This window comes from Mytilus trossulus, chromosome 6 (assembly GCF_036588685.1).
Source record: "Mytilus trossulus isolate FHL-02 chromosome 6, PNRI_Mtr1.1.1.hap1, whole genome shotgun sequence".
Classification (NCBI taxonomy): Eukaryota; Metazoa; Mollusca; class Bivalvia; order Mytilida; family Mytilidae; genus Mytilus; species Mytilus trossulus.
The window spans coordinates 85186769-85204912 of NC_086378.1; the positions used below are offsets into that span (position 1 = coordinate 85186769).

The 18144-nt window shown below is 31.2% G+C and overlaps 1 protein-coding gene across 1 annotated transcript; it reads right to left on the bottom strand.

Annotated features, from left to right (window-relative positions):
- Positions 1–1593: 1593 nt before the first annotated feature.
- On the bottom strand, positions 1594–17454 carry LOC134723086 (uncharacterized). The gene is made up of 5 exons (XM_063586725.1): positions 17379–17454; positions 6526–6669; positions 5702–5818; positions 3740–3857; positions 1594–1813 (listed from the first exon to the last, which is right to left on the bottom strand). Exons 1-5 carry the CDS (start codon positions 17425–17427, stop codon positions 1594–1596), a joined length of 648 nt encoding a protein of 215 aa, XP_063442795.1. The 5' UTR covers positions 17428–17454.
- Between the last annotated feature and the right edge of the window lie 690 nt (positions 17455–18144).

The window sequence follows — 18144 nt, forward strand, 5'->3', positions numbered from 1 at the left end:
ACTAAGATCAAGATAGTTAGAAAACAAAACAAGTACAAAGTTGAAGAGCATTGATGACCGAAAATTCCAAAATTTTGTGCCAAATACGGCTAAGGTTATTTATGCCTTTTATAAGAAAATCTTTAGAATTTCGAATAATTCATAATAGATATTCATGTTTTCACTGAAGTTCCGACTACTCGGATTGTGATACCATCAGAGACGAAGCGGAAACCAGCAGTGGCATCGACCCAGTGGTGTTCATAGTTAAATTCAAAGGTTGCAGGCTTATAATTTAATACGCCAAAACGCGCATTTCGGCTGTAATCCACCATTTTCTACATTAGAAAAAGCCTGTACCAATTCAGGAATATGACAGTTGTTATCCATTCGTTTGATGTGTTTTGATTTTTGATTTTGCCTTTTGACTTTTGATTTTCCTTTTTGAGTTTTCCTCGGAGTTTAGTATTTTTGTGTTTTTACTTTTCGTAGACATAAAAGTCATCGGTGACGCTAAGATCAAAATAGTTAGAAAGCCAAACAAGTTCAAAGATGAAAATCATTGATGAACCCAAAAAATTAAAAAAAAGTTGTACAAAATACGATTAAGGTTATCTACGCCAGGGATGAGAAAATTCTTAGTATTTCGAATAATTAATCCTTTTGCAAACTGCAAATTCATAAAACAAGAGGGATTGTGCTGATTTTCAAAGGATGACGACATAATATTCAAATCAGTTTAATTAAGGTCTAGAGCTGTTATTTCAGTCACTACTAGAAGATCTTTGTTTAATTATGTATTATTGTTATTTTCCGTTGCTTCATTTGTTACTTTTTCTGTCATCGGATTCGCACTTTCTTTAAATTGAGTTGAACTGTGCGTATTATTGCGTGTTGCTTGATTCTACATTTGCTAGATATACATTTTTGTAAATAGGGAGAGTTGAGGTTCCACAAATATGTTAAACAACGCCACATTAATTCATTTATATGTTTTGGTGTTGAGTATGACGTCCATTTGCAATAAAGTAGTTCACATACATTTAGGGGCTAGCTGAATGTGTGGGTGTAGGTGTGGGTTTAAAGACCCATTGGTAGCCTTTTTCTGTTATCTGCTGTTTGATTGGATTGTTATCTCTTTGACATACACACAATGTCCATTCTATTTTTTCTTTTATTGTTATTTGTGTGTACATACCAGGATAAAATTTACCAATATTATGTTCCTGGCAACTAAACGTTGAACCTTTTAACCTTTTTAAACAGAAATTGAATGATAAAAGTATTTTAACGCTTTATAACTTAATACTGACATGTTTCACTTTTATGAAGTTGAGTTTGTGAAAGGACATCTTCCTCAAAAACAAAACAACTTAGTTAAAAACTAAGACCAATACCTGATGATATGGGATTAATTTGAAATGTCCAGTGGCAAAATAATTTTGTGAAATTAGATATCTATTTTAATGCATAGAAACACACTTTAACAATTTACACAGGCTCAACAAGAAATCAGTCTATACAAAACTCATACCAATCAAGGAGAAAAGATTAAAAGTAAGAATAACAGGTGTATATCTGGTGTAGAATCATTGTCGTAAGGAAACCTTCGAACTATGCAACATAATAACAGTAGTACACTTCAGTGGTATCTGTTTTCTTTGGATGAGTTCCACCATCACTGCTGTTGTTCCTGTCATCTTCATCGTCCGTCTTCACAGATTCCTGACGGACAGTCATTCCACGTACACGCTGGCACGACGAGGTGTACTGGTACAAATAAAAAGGCTCTCTGGTTGGTAGATTAATGTAACTGTAGGCCGAGCCATCAGACCTATTAAAATTTGATAATGTAGAAATCATGTATTGATCATAAATCTAACCTTCTTTAAATTTCTAGGAATATCATTAGTTAAAAGTGACCACGTGGAAAACATGTATATTTCAAAAGGGATTTGTAGGCGTGGTATATTTTAATACACGGCTAGTAGAGGTGTTATGTTCCTTTATTAAAAAACACGGCGTCGGAGAATTATAGAAACATTTAAACTGCTTAACACATAACGACACTAACGACGAAAAATTATAAAAAATACAGAAAAGGCTTATCAGTTGTTGCTATTGGCATTTTACTTTTTATATGGAAGACTTGATCCCTTTTGTAAGCCATAAGTAAACAATGCCTCATGTTAAAATAGTTTATAAGATATATTCGTTACACATTATCAAAGTGACCCAAAACGATATATATCGTTTTAGGGCACGAGAAAACTGTGTAATTAATAATATCTCTACTCATGTTCAAGTGTTTTAAATGTGACATATATCTGAACATTAAACTGTTTGCCTGCTTTTTGCTGCTAAACAAATACAAGTATTTTGAAATCGTGTATTATCCATAAAGATGATATTTTTCTTTTTAATACGTTTTCCCATTAAATCTTCTCAAGAACTACTTGATTGTAATAAAGATATTTAAATGGTATCTGCTAATATTTGTGACGAAGCTGTATATGTTTAGATGAAGCTATGTGTAGTAGTTTCTAAAAAATCAAATAGTCCGCTTTACATATTTCTCATTATGCGTCGTTTTAATGTAATTTTATCCGAATTTGAAGCGTACAGGTAACGTAATAGCCTCCACTTTGTAAGTTTTCATTTGTATGACGTCACGTTTAGCCATGACTTCTTTTTACCAAAATCATTCATGAATTTTCGCGGAATTTTTTTTTATTTGACAAATTTAGACATTTTTTCAAGATTTGTCGTATTTTTTCTTTTTGTAATGCATTAGAATCGGAATAACAGTACTGTAGTTGAAGAGTTGCCACCATCAATTTCGATTTCGCTACGCGTCGCCAGTTAAACTGCATTTGCGACAGTCAAATCTACAATTGACAGTGGCAATTCTTCAACTACAGTACTGTTATTCCTTAAATATAATGGTATATTCTAATTATGAAAATGAAGACTGGAACTGATTTCAAAGTGGTTTTTTAATAACACTGTATAATTGGTTCCCATCAAATAAGCCTAAGACAAAATTTGAACTATGCAAACAGTTATCAAAGGTACCAAGATTGTAATTTAATACTTCAGATGCGTGTTTCGTCTACAAAAGACTTATTAGTGACACTCAGATCAAAATAGTTATTAGCCAAACCAGTACAAAGTTGAAGAGCCTTGATGACCCTAAAGTGTCAGCGTCCATGAACCATAATGTGAGTAATGAACTCTATTTAAATGAGACTTGCAAATGGTCATAAATCTGCATACGGAATATCATTAACTAAGTCAAAGTGCGACAAAATAAATGAGCTTAAGTTAAAAACATAACTTATTAAATAGTTTTCAAAAGTACAAGGATTCTAATTTTGTACGACAGTTTCGTGTACATAAGACTCATCAGTGACACTCATATCAAAACATTTATAAAACCAAACAAGTACAAAGTTGAAGAGCAATGAGAATCCAAAATTCAAAAACGTTGTACCAAATACGAATAAGTTCATCTATGCCTGGGTAAAAAAAAAACACTTTTTTTCGAACAATTCAAAGTTTGGACAACAGGAAATTTATCATAATGACCACATTATTGATTTTCATGTCAATGCCAAAATGTTGACTCCTGGACTGATGATACCCTCTGGGACGGAACATACACCAGCAATGGCATCGACCCAGGAGTGTAAATAGTTATATTTTTTTGGTACAAGGATTATAATCTAGTACACCAGACGTTGACGAAAAAATGACATACCTGCAACAGTACTCTATTTTTGTGTTCCTGTCGTAGACTCCATATGGAAGAACACCACCATGTGAGTTAGCATTTGCATTATCCTCGTCGTCCCAATAGATATTGCCAGTGGAAAATCCTATGAGTAGATATTTGATTTAAACGGTCATTATTTATTATACTGTGGATACATTATCATCGTACTTCTTTTACATTTCTTAGAATATAATTGTTTAAAAGCAACCGCGTGGAGACAATAAACTTAAGATAAGTAGGCGGAGCTTCAATCAACGGACAGCAGTTGTAATACGTCCCTTTATAAAGACAACATAGTGTTTAGGGAAAACCTAAAAAGTTTCAACGAACGAAGAAATTTATGTGAACGATTGAAAAAAAATTCATGAAACACATTTAACGGTAACAAGTTGTTAATGTTGGCATCTGATTTAGATACACCAATGAAAGTAGGGTTTTAATACTAGTTGTATTGAAGACTTGATCTTTTTTTATAGGTCACTAGTCTAAGAACCATATGCTAAGCCAATCGATTAGATGAATTCGGTACAAAGTGTGCTACTGACTTAATATAACACCATATTGAATTTACGCAAACCTCTTTCGCCAAAACAAAACAGATTTCGCCACTTCATTATTTTTTTCGCCAAGTAAATATTTTTCGTGTTTAAAATGTACCTTTTTGTTAACCCCCCTCCCACACTCCCTTAAAAAAGATGACTTTGTTTATGATTATTCTGTCAAACTTATTTTAGAGTCTACATTTTAATGAATAAACACAAATATTTACTTTAAAACAAAAGACTTTTTTTAATCAAAAGGGTAAAATATGCATTGTATTTTAAACAACTTTTCTAAATTAACGAGGGGGACACTATACTTGGATTAATAAAGAAGATATAAGTCCTGAAATATAACAAAATTAATGGAAATGTTTTGATATGATCAAAACAGTATAGTTCGTAGGGAAAGTTTCTTTATAAGAAAAATACTGATGTGCCCTTTTGTACTAAGTGTATTTTACAACAGACCAAAAGCTTTCATCAAATGACATTGATCCCTCATAGCATGTGTAGTCATTACATCTGTTTAATAGATTTCGTCATAACGACAGTTTTCTTTTCGTGACCATCGAAAATTAAAAAAAAATGGGACGTAAAATCATGCTTGAAACAAGTGTGTCATTCAAACGTCTTTAAAGTAGTCTCCCTTGTCAATTACCTATATTAAAGTCAGAGGATAATTCAAGTTTTAAATCGGAGATTTTTCTTGCTTTTGAATATTTTTCGTTACAACAACAGCTTTCTTTTCTAAATTATCTTTAATAGGGGAGGTGACGTCAAAAGTTTGCTTCAAACACGTGCGTCGCAACGTGATAAACAAACTCTGTATGTGACATTAAGTAGAAGCCATTTAACCATATCATTTTGTCAAACAATTCAATCAACACCTTTATTAAATAGTCCTTTGTAGTCGATAGCTATAAAATGCAATCAGCTGATTTTTTTGTCTAACTCTTAATGAGGTCGAGGTAAATTCCGAATGTTGTCTAATCGGATGAAGTCCGAGAAACTCGAAAAAAGTAAAAAAACAAGATGGAGGAAAATAAATCGTTATATATATTAATTTCGCCAAATTCTTACACAAATGACGAATTTTTATCGGTATAATTATTATGTTTTCGCAAATTGCTAAAATGGCGACCGCCAGTGGAAACCCTGGGTCCAATGCAAGGACCCTATAAGTAAATCAATATTAACGCCAAAATATGCAATCTTTAATGACCTAACAACAGTATCATAACTATATCCTTTCTTAATAAATTTATTTAAGGTTTTGTTAGCTTCTGAGTTGATAACTGACATGTTTGTGCTTTATTAAGAGTGCTGTTTGTTTGATAATATTTAGTTAAAACTTAAGTGACAAAAACATGGATATGATGTTTGGAAATCAAAACTGTAGACAAACCTGAAGGACATGAACTCCCATATCTGGCAATACAATAATTTCCACTTGGCCAGGATCCTGATCCGCTGTAGGATGTTTTTGTACAGTAATACAACTTTGTATTTCTACCAAAAGTACCTAGACGTACATAAAGAAAAGTAAATGCTGGTTTTATTATTAAATACTTATCCATTTATCAATCTAATTAAACATATCAAAATCGGCATCTGGTTTTTTTTCTCCGTTTTTCCGTTTGTCTATTAATTAATGATTTCTTTAGATTTAGATATTCATTCTAAACAAGTCAAGTTACACGCTTGCGATTATTTTTTTATTTGATTGTTTCATTTCGCTAAATGCTTTTTCTTTGACTTAATTTTCTAATTCATGCAAAACAAAATCCGATACGACTGAATCATTTGTACTAAGATTGAATGTTCAATTTTGGCTCAGAAATCCAGTTATTTCACGGCGACAAATATCGTTAGAGACTTATACTTGGGTGTCCGATAATTCCATGTCGTGTTATCATACTGGTTATTAATAATTATTCGATAGATTAAAAATAATTTTTTGTGTTGATATGATTTTGAATATATGTGCTCACTCAAAGATTTTGTATCTCATGATTAACTTGCAAAACGGACTTTTTAGACGCTTTACATCATTATTTAAAATATGCAAAAGTTGACCAAAATACTAATAAATACATTACCTTGCAAATTATGGTAATACAGCATCCAAAATTTATACTGTCATCTTTACATATGTTTCAAACGTTTCGGGTTTTATTAATGCGTCAAATCTTTTATCAGTATCATTAATAACAAATGAAGTGTGCTTACCAAAGAAGTGATGGCTAATACTTGGGGTTACAGAATTGACATTATTGCTATCTTCATTGTCCTGGTACCTCCATCCTTCGGCCCATCCTGATGGGCATCCAGATTTTGGTTTTGGAAGCGAGTACCTTCCACTAGGCCAACTAACTTAAATTATAAAATAGATGTTTTAATGCATAGTTGTACAACTTTAGTAAATAGTTCGTCTGAATTATTCCTTACAAGTACCATCCTCTGATGCAGAATCTGAAAAAAATATACTTAACGCAGTTAAAATTTATCAAATTGGCTAACTGAAACTCTTTTTTAAGAATATAAAAATTGCATTTTATAATGGGTAGACTGTAAATTACAACGAACCTATATGATTTAAAAGTAGAAGTTATGAAATTATTTAACTTTGTGTAGACTTTAGATATGCTTCAAAAAGATTTGATTTATAATGATTCACCAGGGTAAATGTTATCAAGTCAGATTGTAATCTGTATTTAACAATGAATCGCACCTAATATAAATTTGAACAAAAAGGACAAAACATTCCTGCACAAGCAGATGCAATCATCAAAAACAGAATAAACATGTTTTCCATCTTGATCTGTTCTCAACTTAAATAAAAGAAGTCGTAAAAATATATTTATCACATAGTTCACTATTTATGTAGTATACATACATTTAATACTGGAATCTATTGACAAAAAGAAAGTCAGAAAAACTGCGTGTTAAAATTATTTTTTAACAAGATATATTGAAGCTTTGAATTAAAAAAAATTGTAATTGTTAAAGATTCGTACAAAATATGATTCACAAATATTTACACCTCTTCAACTGCATAACTAAAACAAACGAAACAGTCTCATTAAAATATAAAGATACATACCTTAAGCGACCTGAACTTCAACAATTGACAGACTGATTATACTTAAAAGAAAATTGTCATTAAATAATAAGTTTTGACCAATAGAATATCAAAGGAAATTAAAAATGCTGCGTCAATCTACAGTGAAAGTACAAGGACATTTTTGATTTCTTTTGACCTTGTTTGTACTGCGCAGAATAGTACTAAAACTTACAATATGATTATAATATGTATTATTCATAAAAAAACACGCAGAAATTGATACAGAGTAACAAACTTATCCTAAGTGATGATCATGGTTTAAAAAAGTAAGAAAATAAGCAGGTGTAATCAAAAACAAAAATCGGGGATTGACATAACCTAGACCAAGCATAAAACATGATACCAACAAAAACTGATATATTGTGCCTATAGTTTGTTTTCCATTGTATCCACGTAAATACGTAATTCATATGTTTTTTTTAAGAGGGTTAAAGAAGTGTCAACAACTTATGACAATTGTTTTAATACAGTCAAACCCATTAAAATCTGGGGATAGTAAGATTAAACAAACATATGTCCCCAGTACACGGATGCCCCACTCGCAATATCATTTTCTATGTTGTAAAGACCTTGAAATTGAGATGAGAACTCTAATTTGACATTGAAACTAGAAAGATCATATCGTAGGGACCATGTGCACTAAGTTGCAAGTTGATTAGACTTCATCTTCATCTATAACTACCTTGACAAAATTCTTAAACCTGAAGCGGGACAGACAGACGAACAAACGGACGCAAAGACCAGAAAACATAATGCCCCTCTACTATCGCAGGTGGGGCATCCAAATAGTTTCAAGTGCGTGTATTAAACCTATCACACTTTATTGTTTACTGTAGCATTCTTACATCCTGTTATTTATAGTACCTGGAAATTTCAAAGCATATTTTTTCGTTCCATTTCATACGTCAATTAATGCGCTATTCAAATTACAGATAACAATAGACTATCGCTGTTTGAATCACGAGTTAAAGTACAAATCAAACCCGGTTCAATCCAATGTGTACATGTAGCTATATTTTCTGATAATGTTTAATATGATAAAAAAAGGTAAGCAATGTAGATGATTATACAATCTTACGTATAAATTCTTTTGAATTATTTACATTGCAAGAAATTGCTCTACATAAGATGCAAAACCATTGTGGACAAGTATGATCTTGAAGCTTTTACCTTAAAACATTCTGTATACGACACAAACACTCACTTAATTAAACAAATATTAACAAATAGAAAAACGATGAATCATTAAAACAGTAATTACACATTCTATTAGTTATACTAGTTCGAGAAGGAAATATGCAGTTTTCTCAAGAAAAACAAATCAATATTAGAATTTTAGAAATATAACACTGAAATGACAACATTATATGACAGGACAACGGTACAAATAAATGCAAGAGCATTTAGGACATACATGTAGAAATAGAAAAAATAACAAGTTCAACTATAGTACATTTCTATAAGGAAATAGTTATCAAATGTGCCAGGCTTATAATTGTATACACCAGACGTGCGTTTCGTCTACATAAGACTCATCTCAAATCGTGGTTCTATGGCGTGAAACTAATTTTTATGCAAGCATTATGGTGTGTTTACAAAAGTTTGTCTGATACCTGATATCTTTAAACAAAAAAGGGAAAGAAATTGTTTTGGCTGAAGAACCCTTATTTGGAAGGTATACAAATGTATGTATTTGAAATAACCTGGGTTTTTTTACTTTCTGTGTGTAACTTACTTAGCATCTGCATATATTATTGACTATATTATTTATTGTGACTTTTTTTTTAACGCATCATGTAAATGAACGAAATTTGATGAGATTGTTATTAAAGTGAGAGGGTTAGCGCTATAGAACCAGGTTAAATCCACCATTTTCTACATTTGAAAATGCCTGTACCAAATCAGGAATATGACGTTCTTGTCCGTTCGTTTTTTATGCGTTTTGTTATTTGATTTTGCCATGTAATTATGATTTTTCTAAATTGATTTTCCTCTGAGTTCTATTTTTGTGTATATCGAAGTGGATATACAAGGTGTTATCAACTAGTCTTTCCCTGTCTGAATAAGATTAACTTGCATTAAAACCATTTGTTCTAAATATTTCTTATACTGTAATCGAACTTATTTTCGGGGACGCGGCTTTTTATATTCGAGGTGTTCTATTTATTTCGAGGTATTTATATAGGAGAAGATCGAAGTTGAACATATTCGCGACGATATGCATTTTCACGAAAGTCTCGTAAATTAGTTGATTAACAGTATATTTTTGTCAAATCATTTTTAGTTTATTTATAAATGAAACGCACAATTCTTTTTCACAACAGAAAATAAATGAGAAACAAAAATAAGGACAATTGTTTACAAAATATAAGCATATCGGTTTAAAAATTGAATGAACGTAAAGTAAATTCCGAAAGTAGTGGTATTATTTTACCTTATCTGATAAAGAAGTGAACTAATCGGTATCATTTGATAGGCCAGCTAATTGTTATGGTATAATTAAGATATGTTGTATATAAATCATTTGTGGACAAAATATCGCCAAAAAAACTACGTCAAAAATTATGACTCGAATAAAAGGCATAGACGATATTATTCACCAAATTTCTATATTTGTTATATGACAGACTGATATGTTCATAAATATAAATATTGTTTACAAAAATATTTGAAATACTAAGGCTTTCGACCCCAGGAATAGAGCACCTTGGCTGAATTCGGCAAAACTTAAAGGAAGTTTTGGTCCAAAAATTCCTACAAGACAATGCTCTTCAACTTCGTATTCTATATAACCTAAAACATGTTTTTGATTCGAGCATCACTGATAAGTTTTTTATAGACAAAACGCGCATCTAGCAAATATAAAATTTTAATCCTGGTATCTATAATGAGTTATTTACCTTGTTTCTCACTTTTGATACGGAAAACATCAATTGATGACGACAAGGTCATAACGTATTGCTTATACAGAATTCTAGCATCCTGTAATAACACTACGTTATAAAATTTTTGTCGTTCTTTTGTACAACATCAATAAAATGCGCTATTGAAAAAAAACCTTGAGTATTTAGATACCACTACGCAAAATAAAAGCTACACACGTACTGATAATTCATGAAGAATGGGTTCTGTTCCGTGCTATCAAACTATGACCTTTATTGGGAATACAATTTCAAAAATATATATTAAAATTTTTTCATTGGTATTCATCAAGATAATAACTTTTAACAAAACTTGGAATTTTTCGAAAGTCTAACAATTTTCTACCCCAGAAATAGATGATAATCTTAACTGTATTTGACAAACTTTTCGGAAATGTTGGTCCTTTATGCTCTTCTATTTTATACTTTATTTGGCCCTTTGAATTTGTTTATTCGAGCGTCACTTTCAGACTAAAAAGCGAGACTGGCAAACACAAAGAATCCTGGTATCTTTTTGGACACGTCTAGAATCTTTTTCTGCATTTTATTCTGGTCAAGAAATTAAAAACAAATTACAGAAATCCAAGATAAATTTAAACGTGGGAAGTCCTTTAAAACTGTCAATATAAAATTATCAACCCATGGAACGACTGAATTTGATTGCTTGAACATTACACATTCATCATAAACAATCATAGTTTTCACGCCATTTTAAATCTTATATTAAAACAACTAAACTTACTACTTAGTTCTGTTATATCAGTTGTTTGTCTTTTTGTTAGTTCATTTTGTGCTTCGTGCCCATCAGGTTATTTGTTGGATGTTGTGTTTAACATGAATCATAGGTAAAAAAAAATCCTACACGAGGAAAAACTTCTATAAGAAATAAGTTGACAACTATGACCGTGATGACATGTTCCTAATTATTTATACTATTTTGCTGATAATGTTTGGTATTTTTTCTGTCTACTATGGTTCTTGCATGAATACTTGGATATAAAAAAAAGAAGATGTGGTATGATTGCTAATAAGACAACTCTCCTTAAGAGACTTAAATGACAAAGAAATATATGAATGAACGAAAAACAAATATGCAACACATAAATAAACGATAACCACTTAATTACAGACTCCTAACTTGGGACAGGCACATACAAGAAGAATGAGGCGGGGTTAAACATGTTAGCAGGAACCTATTTGAAACTTATCTGAAAGGTAAAACCTTCTTTCAGAGGTCAATTGACGATTTCGGTCGTATATAGTTATGTCTTAATAGATTTATTTCTACTGACAAATATTTAAAAGAAATTAAATGTCTCCATATATAATTGTTTTGTTTGCCAAAAAAGGATAAAAAGTTATCAAAGGTACCAGGCTTATAATTTGGTACAAAAAACGCGCGTTTATTTCAACATAAGACTCAATATCATCATTCAATGTTAATAACTACTATACGTGGTCAATTGATTGTTAATGCAATGTTCCAATTCATTTATTTTTAGATCTCACGATTGATTTCACGATACTAACCGACCACTTTGGCTATGAATTGACATTTCAATGGCAATAACTCTAAACTGGAATGTACGAATTTGTTAAAGAATTCCAGGGGAAAAAAAACTTATTATTATGTTCGTCATTTTATTTTTTCTCTTACTATTTCTGATATTTATGTTATCGAAACCTCTACCTGAAGGCGTTTAACCTGGTCGGCTTCGCTCAAACTACAACTGTTTTACAGAAAACTCCAATGAAATGCTTCGCTAAGCGCAGCCTGAGACGACCGCAGTGGTCAAACATTGAAACTGAAATCAAAACATTAAAGAAATAAGATAAAGATTTGTTAATAATATAGCAGCATTGTTTGGGGGTAAATTCTATTCAATAATAACATCTTTCTAGTTGCGAGATCATTAGGTTTCATCAGCCGTGAGCGTCCTTAAATTGTAAGAAAAAGATAAAATCACATAACTACTGAACTCCGATGAAAATTAAAAACGAAAAGTCCTCCAGTACTGAAACCCTTCTATCCTTTATGGGTAGACTTTACATAGATAAATTAAGTCGTTTAAGAAAAGCAAAAAAAGTATGTTAAATTTGATGTATGCCTTTTTGTGCTTCTTTGTTACATTTATTGTTTTTATAGTGATATTAAGATGATTACACAATATTGACTGCTGTACCCCTATTTTTGACATTTTTACTCTTTGAGTATGTTTGTTTTGTTCATACATCGTTGACAATGTAATGGAATTTGACGCGACTGTCATACAAGTGATGGATTTAGCTAGCTATAAAACCAGGTTTAATCCAACATTTTCTACATTACAAAATGCCTGTACCACGTTAAAATATGACAGTTGTTATCCATTCACTTGATGTGTTTACACTTTTGATTTTGCCTTTTGCCTTTTGATTTTCCTTTCTGAAATTTCCTCGGAGTTCAGTATTTTTGTGTTTTTACTTTTTCAAATGGCAAAATCAAAAGCTTAAAAGTTATCAAAGGTACCAAGAATATAATTTAACATGCCAGAATTCATAGAACTCATTACTGACGCTTAGATCAAAATTGCTATTAAACCAAACAAGTACAAAGTTGAAGAGCATTGAGCACTCAAATTCCAAAAAAATGGTGCCAAATACAGCCAAGGTAATCTGTGCCTTGGATAAGAAACTCTTTAGTTTTTCGTAAAAAATCCAATTTTTGTAAACAGGAAATTTTTGAAACTGACCAGGATTATTAAAGTACAAGATCATTGAGGACTCAATAAAACAATGGATAACAACTCTCATATTCCCGACTTGGAACAGGCACAATACATTTATGATAAACAAAACTTAAAGATGGCAAACATATTTAAATCAAAGACTTGGTAAAGTCATAGCGAATTCTTTTTTTCTTGTAGATTTTTCAAAATTTAAAGACTGAAAGAAGGACAATCAAGTAATTTAAATATATTTACAGCAGGAAAAACTACTACCAAACAAGAAAAAGGAAAGACAGCAGACAAACTAAGAAAAACAACAAATACAAATTAATTTTGATTCAATCACAGATTGTTACAAATGCATTTAAAGGGCAGGGAAATGGAAAGAAATTGACCTAATATGATCATTTGAAAATATTCTACTGTTGTCTATCAATGATGTTATGTATAGTTTCTTTGTTGTTGGTTGTTCACTTTTCTGAACGTAAATATGTTCTTTACAACCAGAAAAGAAACAGTTCAACCATTTAAAACTCCTGAAGGTCAGGCACTGACATTGAATCGTAATATCATTGTTTCAATTTCTTTACATCATACAAACAACTTTTCACAGGTTGATCAGTTATAGTGCACCATTTTTAGTACAGAAAGGCTGAACAAATGATAATGATTGATGACCGATAAACTTTCAGTGGCAAAATAATTGCAAGAAATTAAATATCTATTTTTAATGCATAAAAATATACTTTAACAAATAACTCAACAAGTCTAACACGAAATCAGTCTATAATGTACTCCAACAAATCAAACAGGAAAAGATCCACTGTGGTGAACATAGTTGTCTGACGGATTCCTTCAAAGAAGGCGAATTACTATTTAGAGTAATGCCAGTAGTGAACTACGGTTGAGTCAGTTTTCTTTGGATGAGTTCCACCATCACTACTGTTGTTCCTATCATCTTCGTCATCCATCTTCACAGATTCTTCAGTGACATTCCATCCGCGGACACGCTGGAATCTCGATGTGTACGATAAAGTGCGATGGTATAACACGTTAAAGTCCGATGGTAGAACAGGACTTGTGGTTAAGACAATGTTTTTTGTGTTGCTGAGTCTTTTTAGATTTCGTTAAAGCGTCACAAAACATGAACAGAAAATAACTTATTAATTAATGGCATACCTGCAACAGTAGAATATGTTTGTGTCCCTGTCGTATTCTCCGTCTGGCGAAACATCCCCTAATGAGTTAGCATTTGCATTATCCTCGTCGTCCCAGTAGATAAAGCTTTTGAAAATCCTATAAAAAGACAAGTTATTTAAACGGTAAAGTTTGGTGATCATTTCAAGGAAAAATACAAATCTCTGTTTGCTTAATAGATGTACGTAATGACTTAGACAATCGATTCAAAGACGAATACATGTATCAGTCACACAAATACTATACTTACAAACCCCATTAGAAAAGGAAAGATTTCATTTACACATTAAACAGTTTAGGAACCGTTGCAGTTCCACAAATGACAAATTTAGTCAAACATTTTGATTGATAAATTTTAATGGCTAAGTAAAAAGAAACAAACTTAAAACGCCGAAACTAGATTGAACAATAGCTATAACTAGTTTTTCATGGTATTTTGACTCCAAAATCGCACACGTCGGTCGTCTTTGCATCCTTTTTCGTAGAAGATTTGCAACATTATTTTGTTTCAAATGTATATCATAATTAGATTAACGAAGTAAGCTTTATGAAACAACTAACGATTAGATATAGAACTATTTACCTCGGGTATTTTGCATTTTACTACGAGTAAACGGAAATATTGTTAAACATGTGCTTGAGTTTATATTAAATGGTCGAACAGATTCCTTATTGTGTCGATAGTAAAACATGACAACACTAAGATCAAAATGAGCGGTGTGATATAAATTTGGAGGAAAGATAGAATGTCTTATCATATTATAAAATGCGCTAAAGGGTCCTGTGATAAGGAAAATAAAGAATTTGTATTTAAACGTACAGAGTACTGAATGAGAGTCCTATTCACCTGCTTTATGATTTATTAAGATCTAATTTGTAAACCACTAGTAATGAAATACTGACATTAGTAATGAATCTGTTATATTCGTAAGGATACTCGCTCCTGTTGTCATTTAATTTTTGTCAGATATTCGTTATCCTCTGGTTTTATGAATTAACACGTGTTATAAATTACAAATCCCCGCTAAACCATTTTTTTTCAAGTCTTTATAACTTAAGGGGGCTCACGGGTCTAAATCTTTTTTTTTTAATTTAATATAGGAATTCTCTATATTTTTCTATAAACGAACTTTATCTTATTCTTAATAGAAAAATGAAATAAAAAAAGGGGGTCACCGTTCATTTACGCTCACCATCTGCCTTCGAAAGTAGCATACATTTTTGTTAATGTCCTTTTTTTCTGTTGAACTAATAGGAGAAATATCGCTAATATCGAAATAAAACTAAATTACAGAAATCGCTTAAATTTTACAATTATTTAGTTTATGTACAGCTTATACGAAAACAACAATAAAAAATATAGGTCACCGATGAGTTAAAAAAGATATTTTAATTTTAATGCCAAAAAATGGATTTTTTGCACCAAAGGGAGATAATTTGGAGCTTTTTCAGTATTATCAACATTTTAAAAGTCATCTTGGGCCAACACGAATTATTTTTTTGGAATGATTTTTGGATCATATGATAAAGTAACAACTACTTAAGGTAGTAAATAAAATTTGTAGCGAAAAATCGAAGTTTTTTTTTTCTCGGAAAATCTTATACCCGCCAGCCTCCTTAAGTTTAAAAGTACATATTTCAAAACCCTATGAAATTGACAAGTTTCAGAGAATAATTAACGACCAAACTTGCAATAGCTTAAAACTCGAAAACAAACACTCGCTCCCTTTATTTGTATAAAGTCAATTTCTAACACTTTTTAAAAAAAAAGCTTGTTATTTTGAAACATAGTAGCGAACATCCTTAATGACAAGGAAACACAAAAAGGGGAGGTAAACATTGCAGTTGAAAATAAAGACTAAACTAAAGTGACAGAATTAAATAAAATAAATATAAAAGTATGTGCTATAAAACCTGCAGACAAACCTGAAGGACAGGATCCACCTTTCCTGGCAATACAATAATTTCCACGTGGCCAGGATCCGGATCCACTGGAGTTTAGTTTTGTACAGTAGTAAAACTTTGTGTTTCTATTAAAGGTACCTAAAAGAATATAAAGGAAAGTATTTTTAAGCATTATAACCGTTTATTTTGTATTGTATTTGCTTTGGATATTCTATTTTCCCCCCTTGTCTGTAACTTAATTATTGCATGGTTGCTATTGATTTAAATGTCCCTTCGGCATGAGTCATTTTACACGCTCGTGACAATTTTTTTAACGTTTATTCCTTGCTTTCTTTTTTGTTATCTATTTAACAATTTCATGAGGGGAACTTACCACTAGGAGTTGATGATTTAGATTTAGATAGATTGGACAAATTTGAGTGATCACTCCAGTCAAGTTTGTGTCGAAAAATAACGTTAGAGACTTTTTCTCCCATATTTAGGTGTATAATATTTTCATGTAAAGCAATTATGCTGATTATTAATTCATTATGATTATATTGTTATCTGTAGAATTATTGTGTTATAATGTCGCTTCCGAAAAATGATTCGGACGCATATTATTTATAAAGTGTTCTCTTTTCAGGTTTTATTTAAGCGTCATTTGTTTTTATTATAATACCAAATGTAGCTTGCTTACCAAAGAAGTGATGGCCATTACCTGGAGTAACAGAATTGATATCATTGCTATCTTCATTGCCCTGGTACCTCCATCCATCAGGCCATCCCGATAGACATCCTGATTTTGGTTTCGGAAACGAATACCTTCCACCAGGCCAACTTACTAAATTTAGAAAATAGATGTTTTAATGCACAGTTGTACAACTTTAATAAATAGTTCGTCTAATTCCTTCCTTAAAAATAACATTAACCAATGTGAAATCTGAAAATGTACTTATCGCAATTTAAACTAATAAATCAATAAAATTGATTGATTAAAAACTTTTTCTTAGAATACAAAAATTACATTTTTTAATCGATAAACTATAAATTACAACGAACCAATATGATTAAACAGCAGAATTTATCAAATCATTTCGCTTCACGTAGACTTCAGATATATTTCAAAATATATTAAAATGTAATGATTCACTAAGATAAACGATAGGAAGGCAGATAATAATCTGTGTTTAACAATGTTACAATGAATAGTACCTCACATGAATTTGAAAATAGTTCAAAACTTACCTGCACAAGCAGATGCAATCATCAACAACAGAATAAACATGTTTTCCATCTTGATCTGTTCTCAACTTGAACAAAGAAGCTGCCAAAAATATATTTTATCATATAGTTCACTATTTATGTAGTATAAACACATTTAAGACTGGAGTCTATTGACAAAAAAGATCAGAAAAAGTACGTGTTAAAACGATTTTGTCAGACACATGAAATATTAAGTTTTAAATTAGAAATAAATTGTAATTGTTAAATAAAAATACAAAATATGAATAACAAACATTTACACCTATTCGACTGCATAACTCAAACAAACGTATCAGTCTCATTAAAATAAAAAAAGATACATACGTTAAGTGATCTGAACTTCAACAATTGACAGACTGATTACTAGTATACTTTGAAAATAAATGCCATTAAATAATTAGTCTTGACCAATAAAATATCAAAGGCAATTAACCTTGCTGCGTCAATTTTCAGTTAAAGCACAAGGACAAGTTTTGATTTCTTATTACCTTGCTAGTACTACACCGAAATAGTACTAGTACGGAAAATATCAAGGTCATAACGTGGCGGATACAGAAGTTCAGCATCCTGTAATAATCACTACATGGACAAGGTACAACTGTTATTGTCGTTATCTTGTAAACATCAATAAATATGCGCTATTGAAAAATACGGCTTTGGGCATTTTGATACATGCATGCAACCAAATTAAAAGCTAGACATGTATCTATAATGTTTTGAAGGGTTCTATTCCGATTACTTTTTTCGG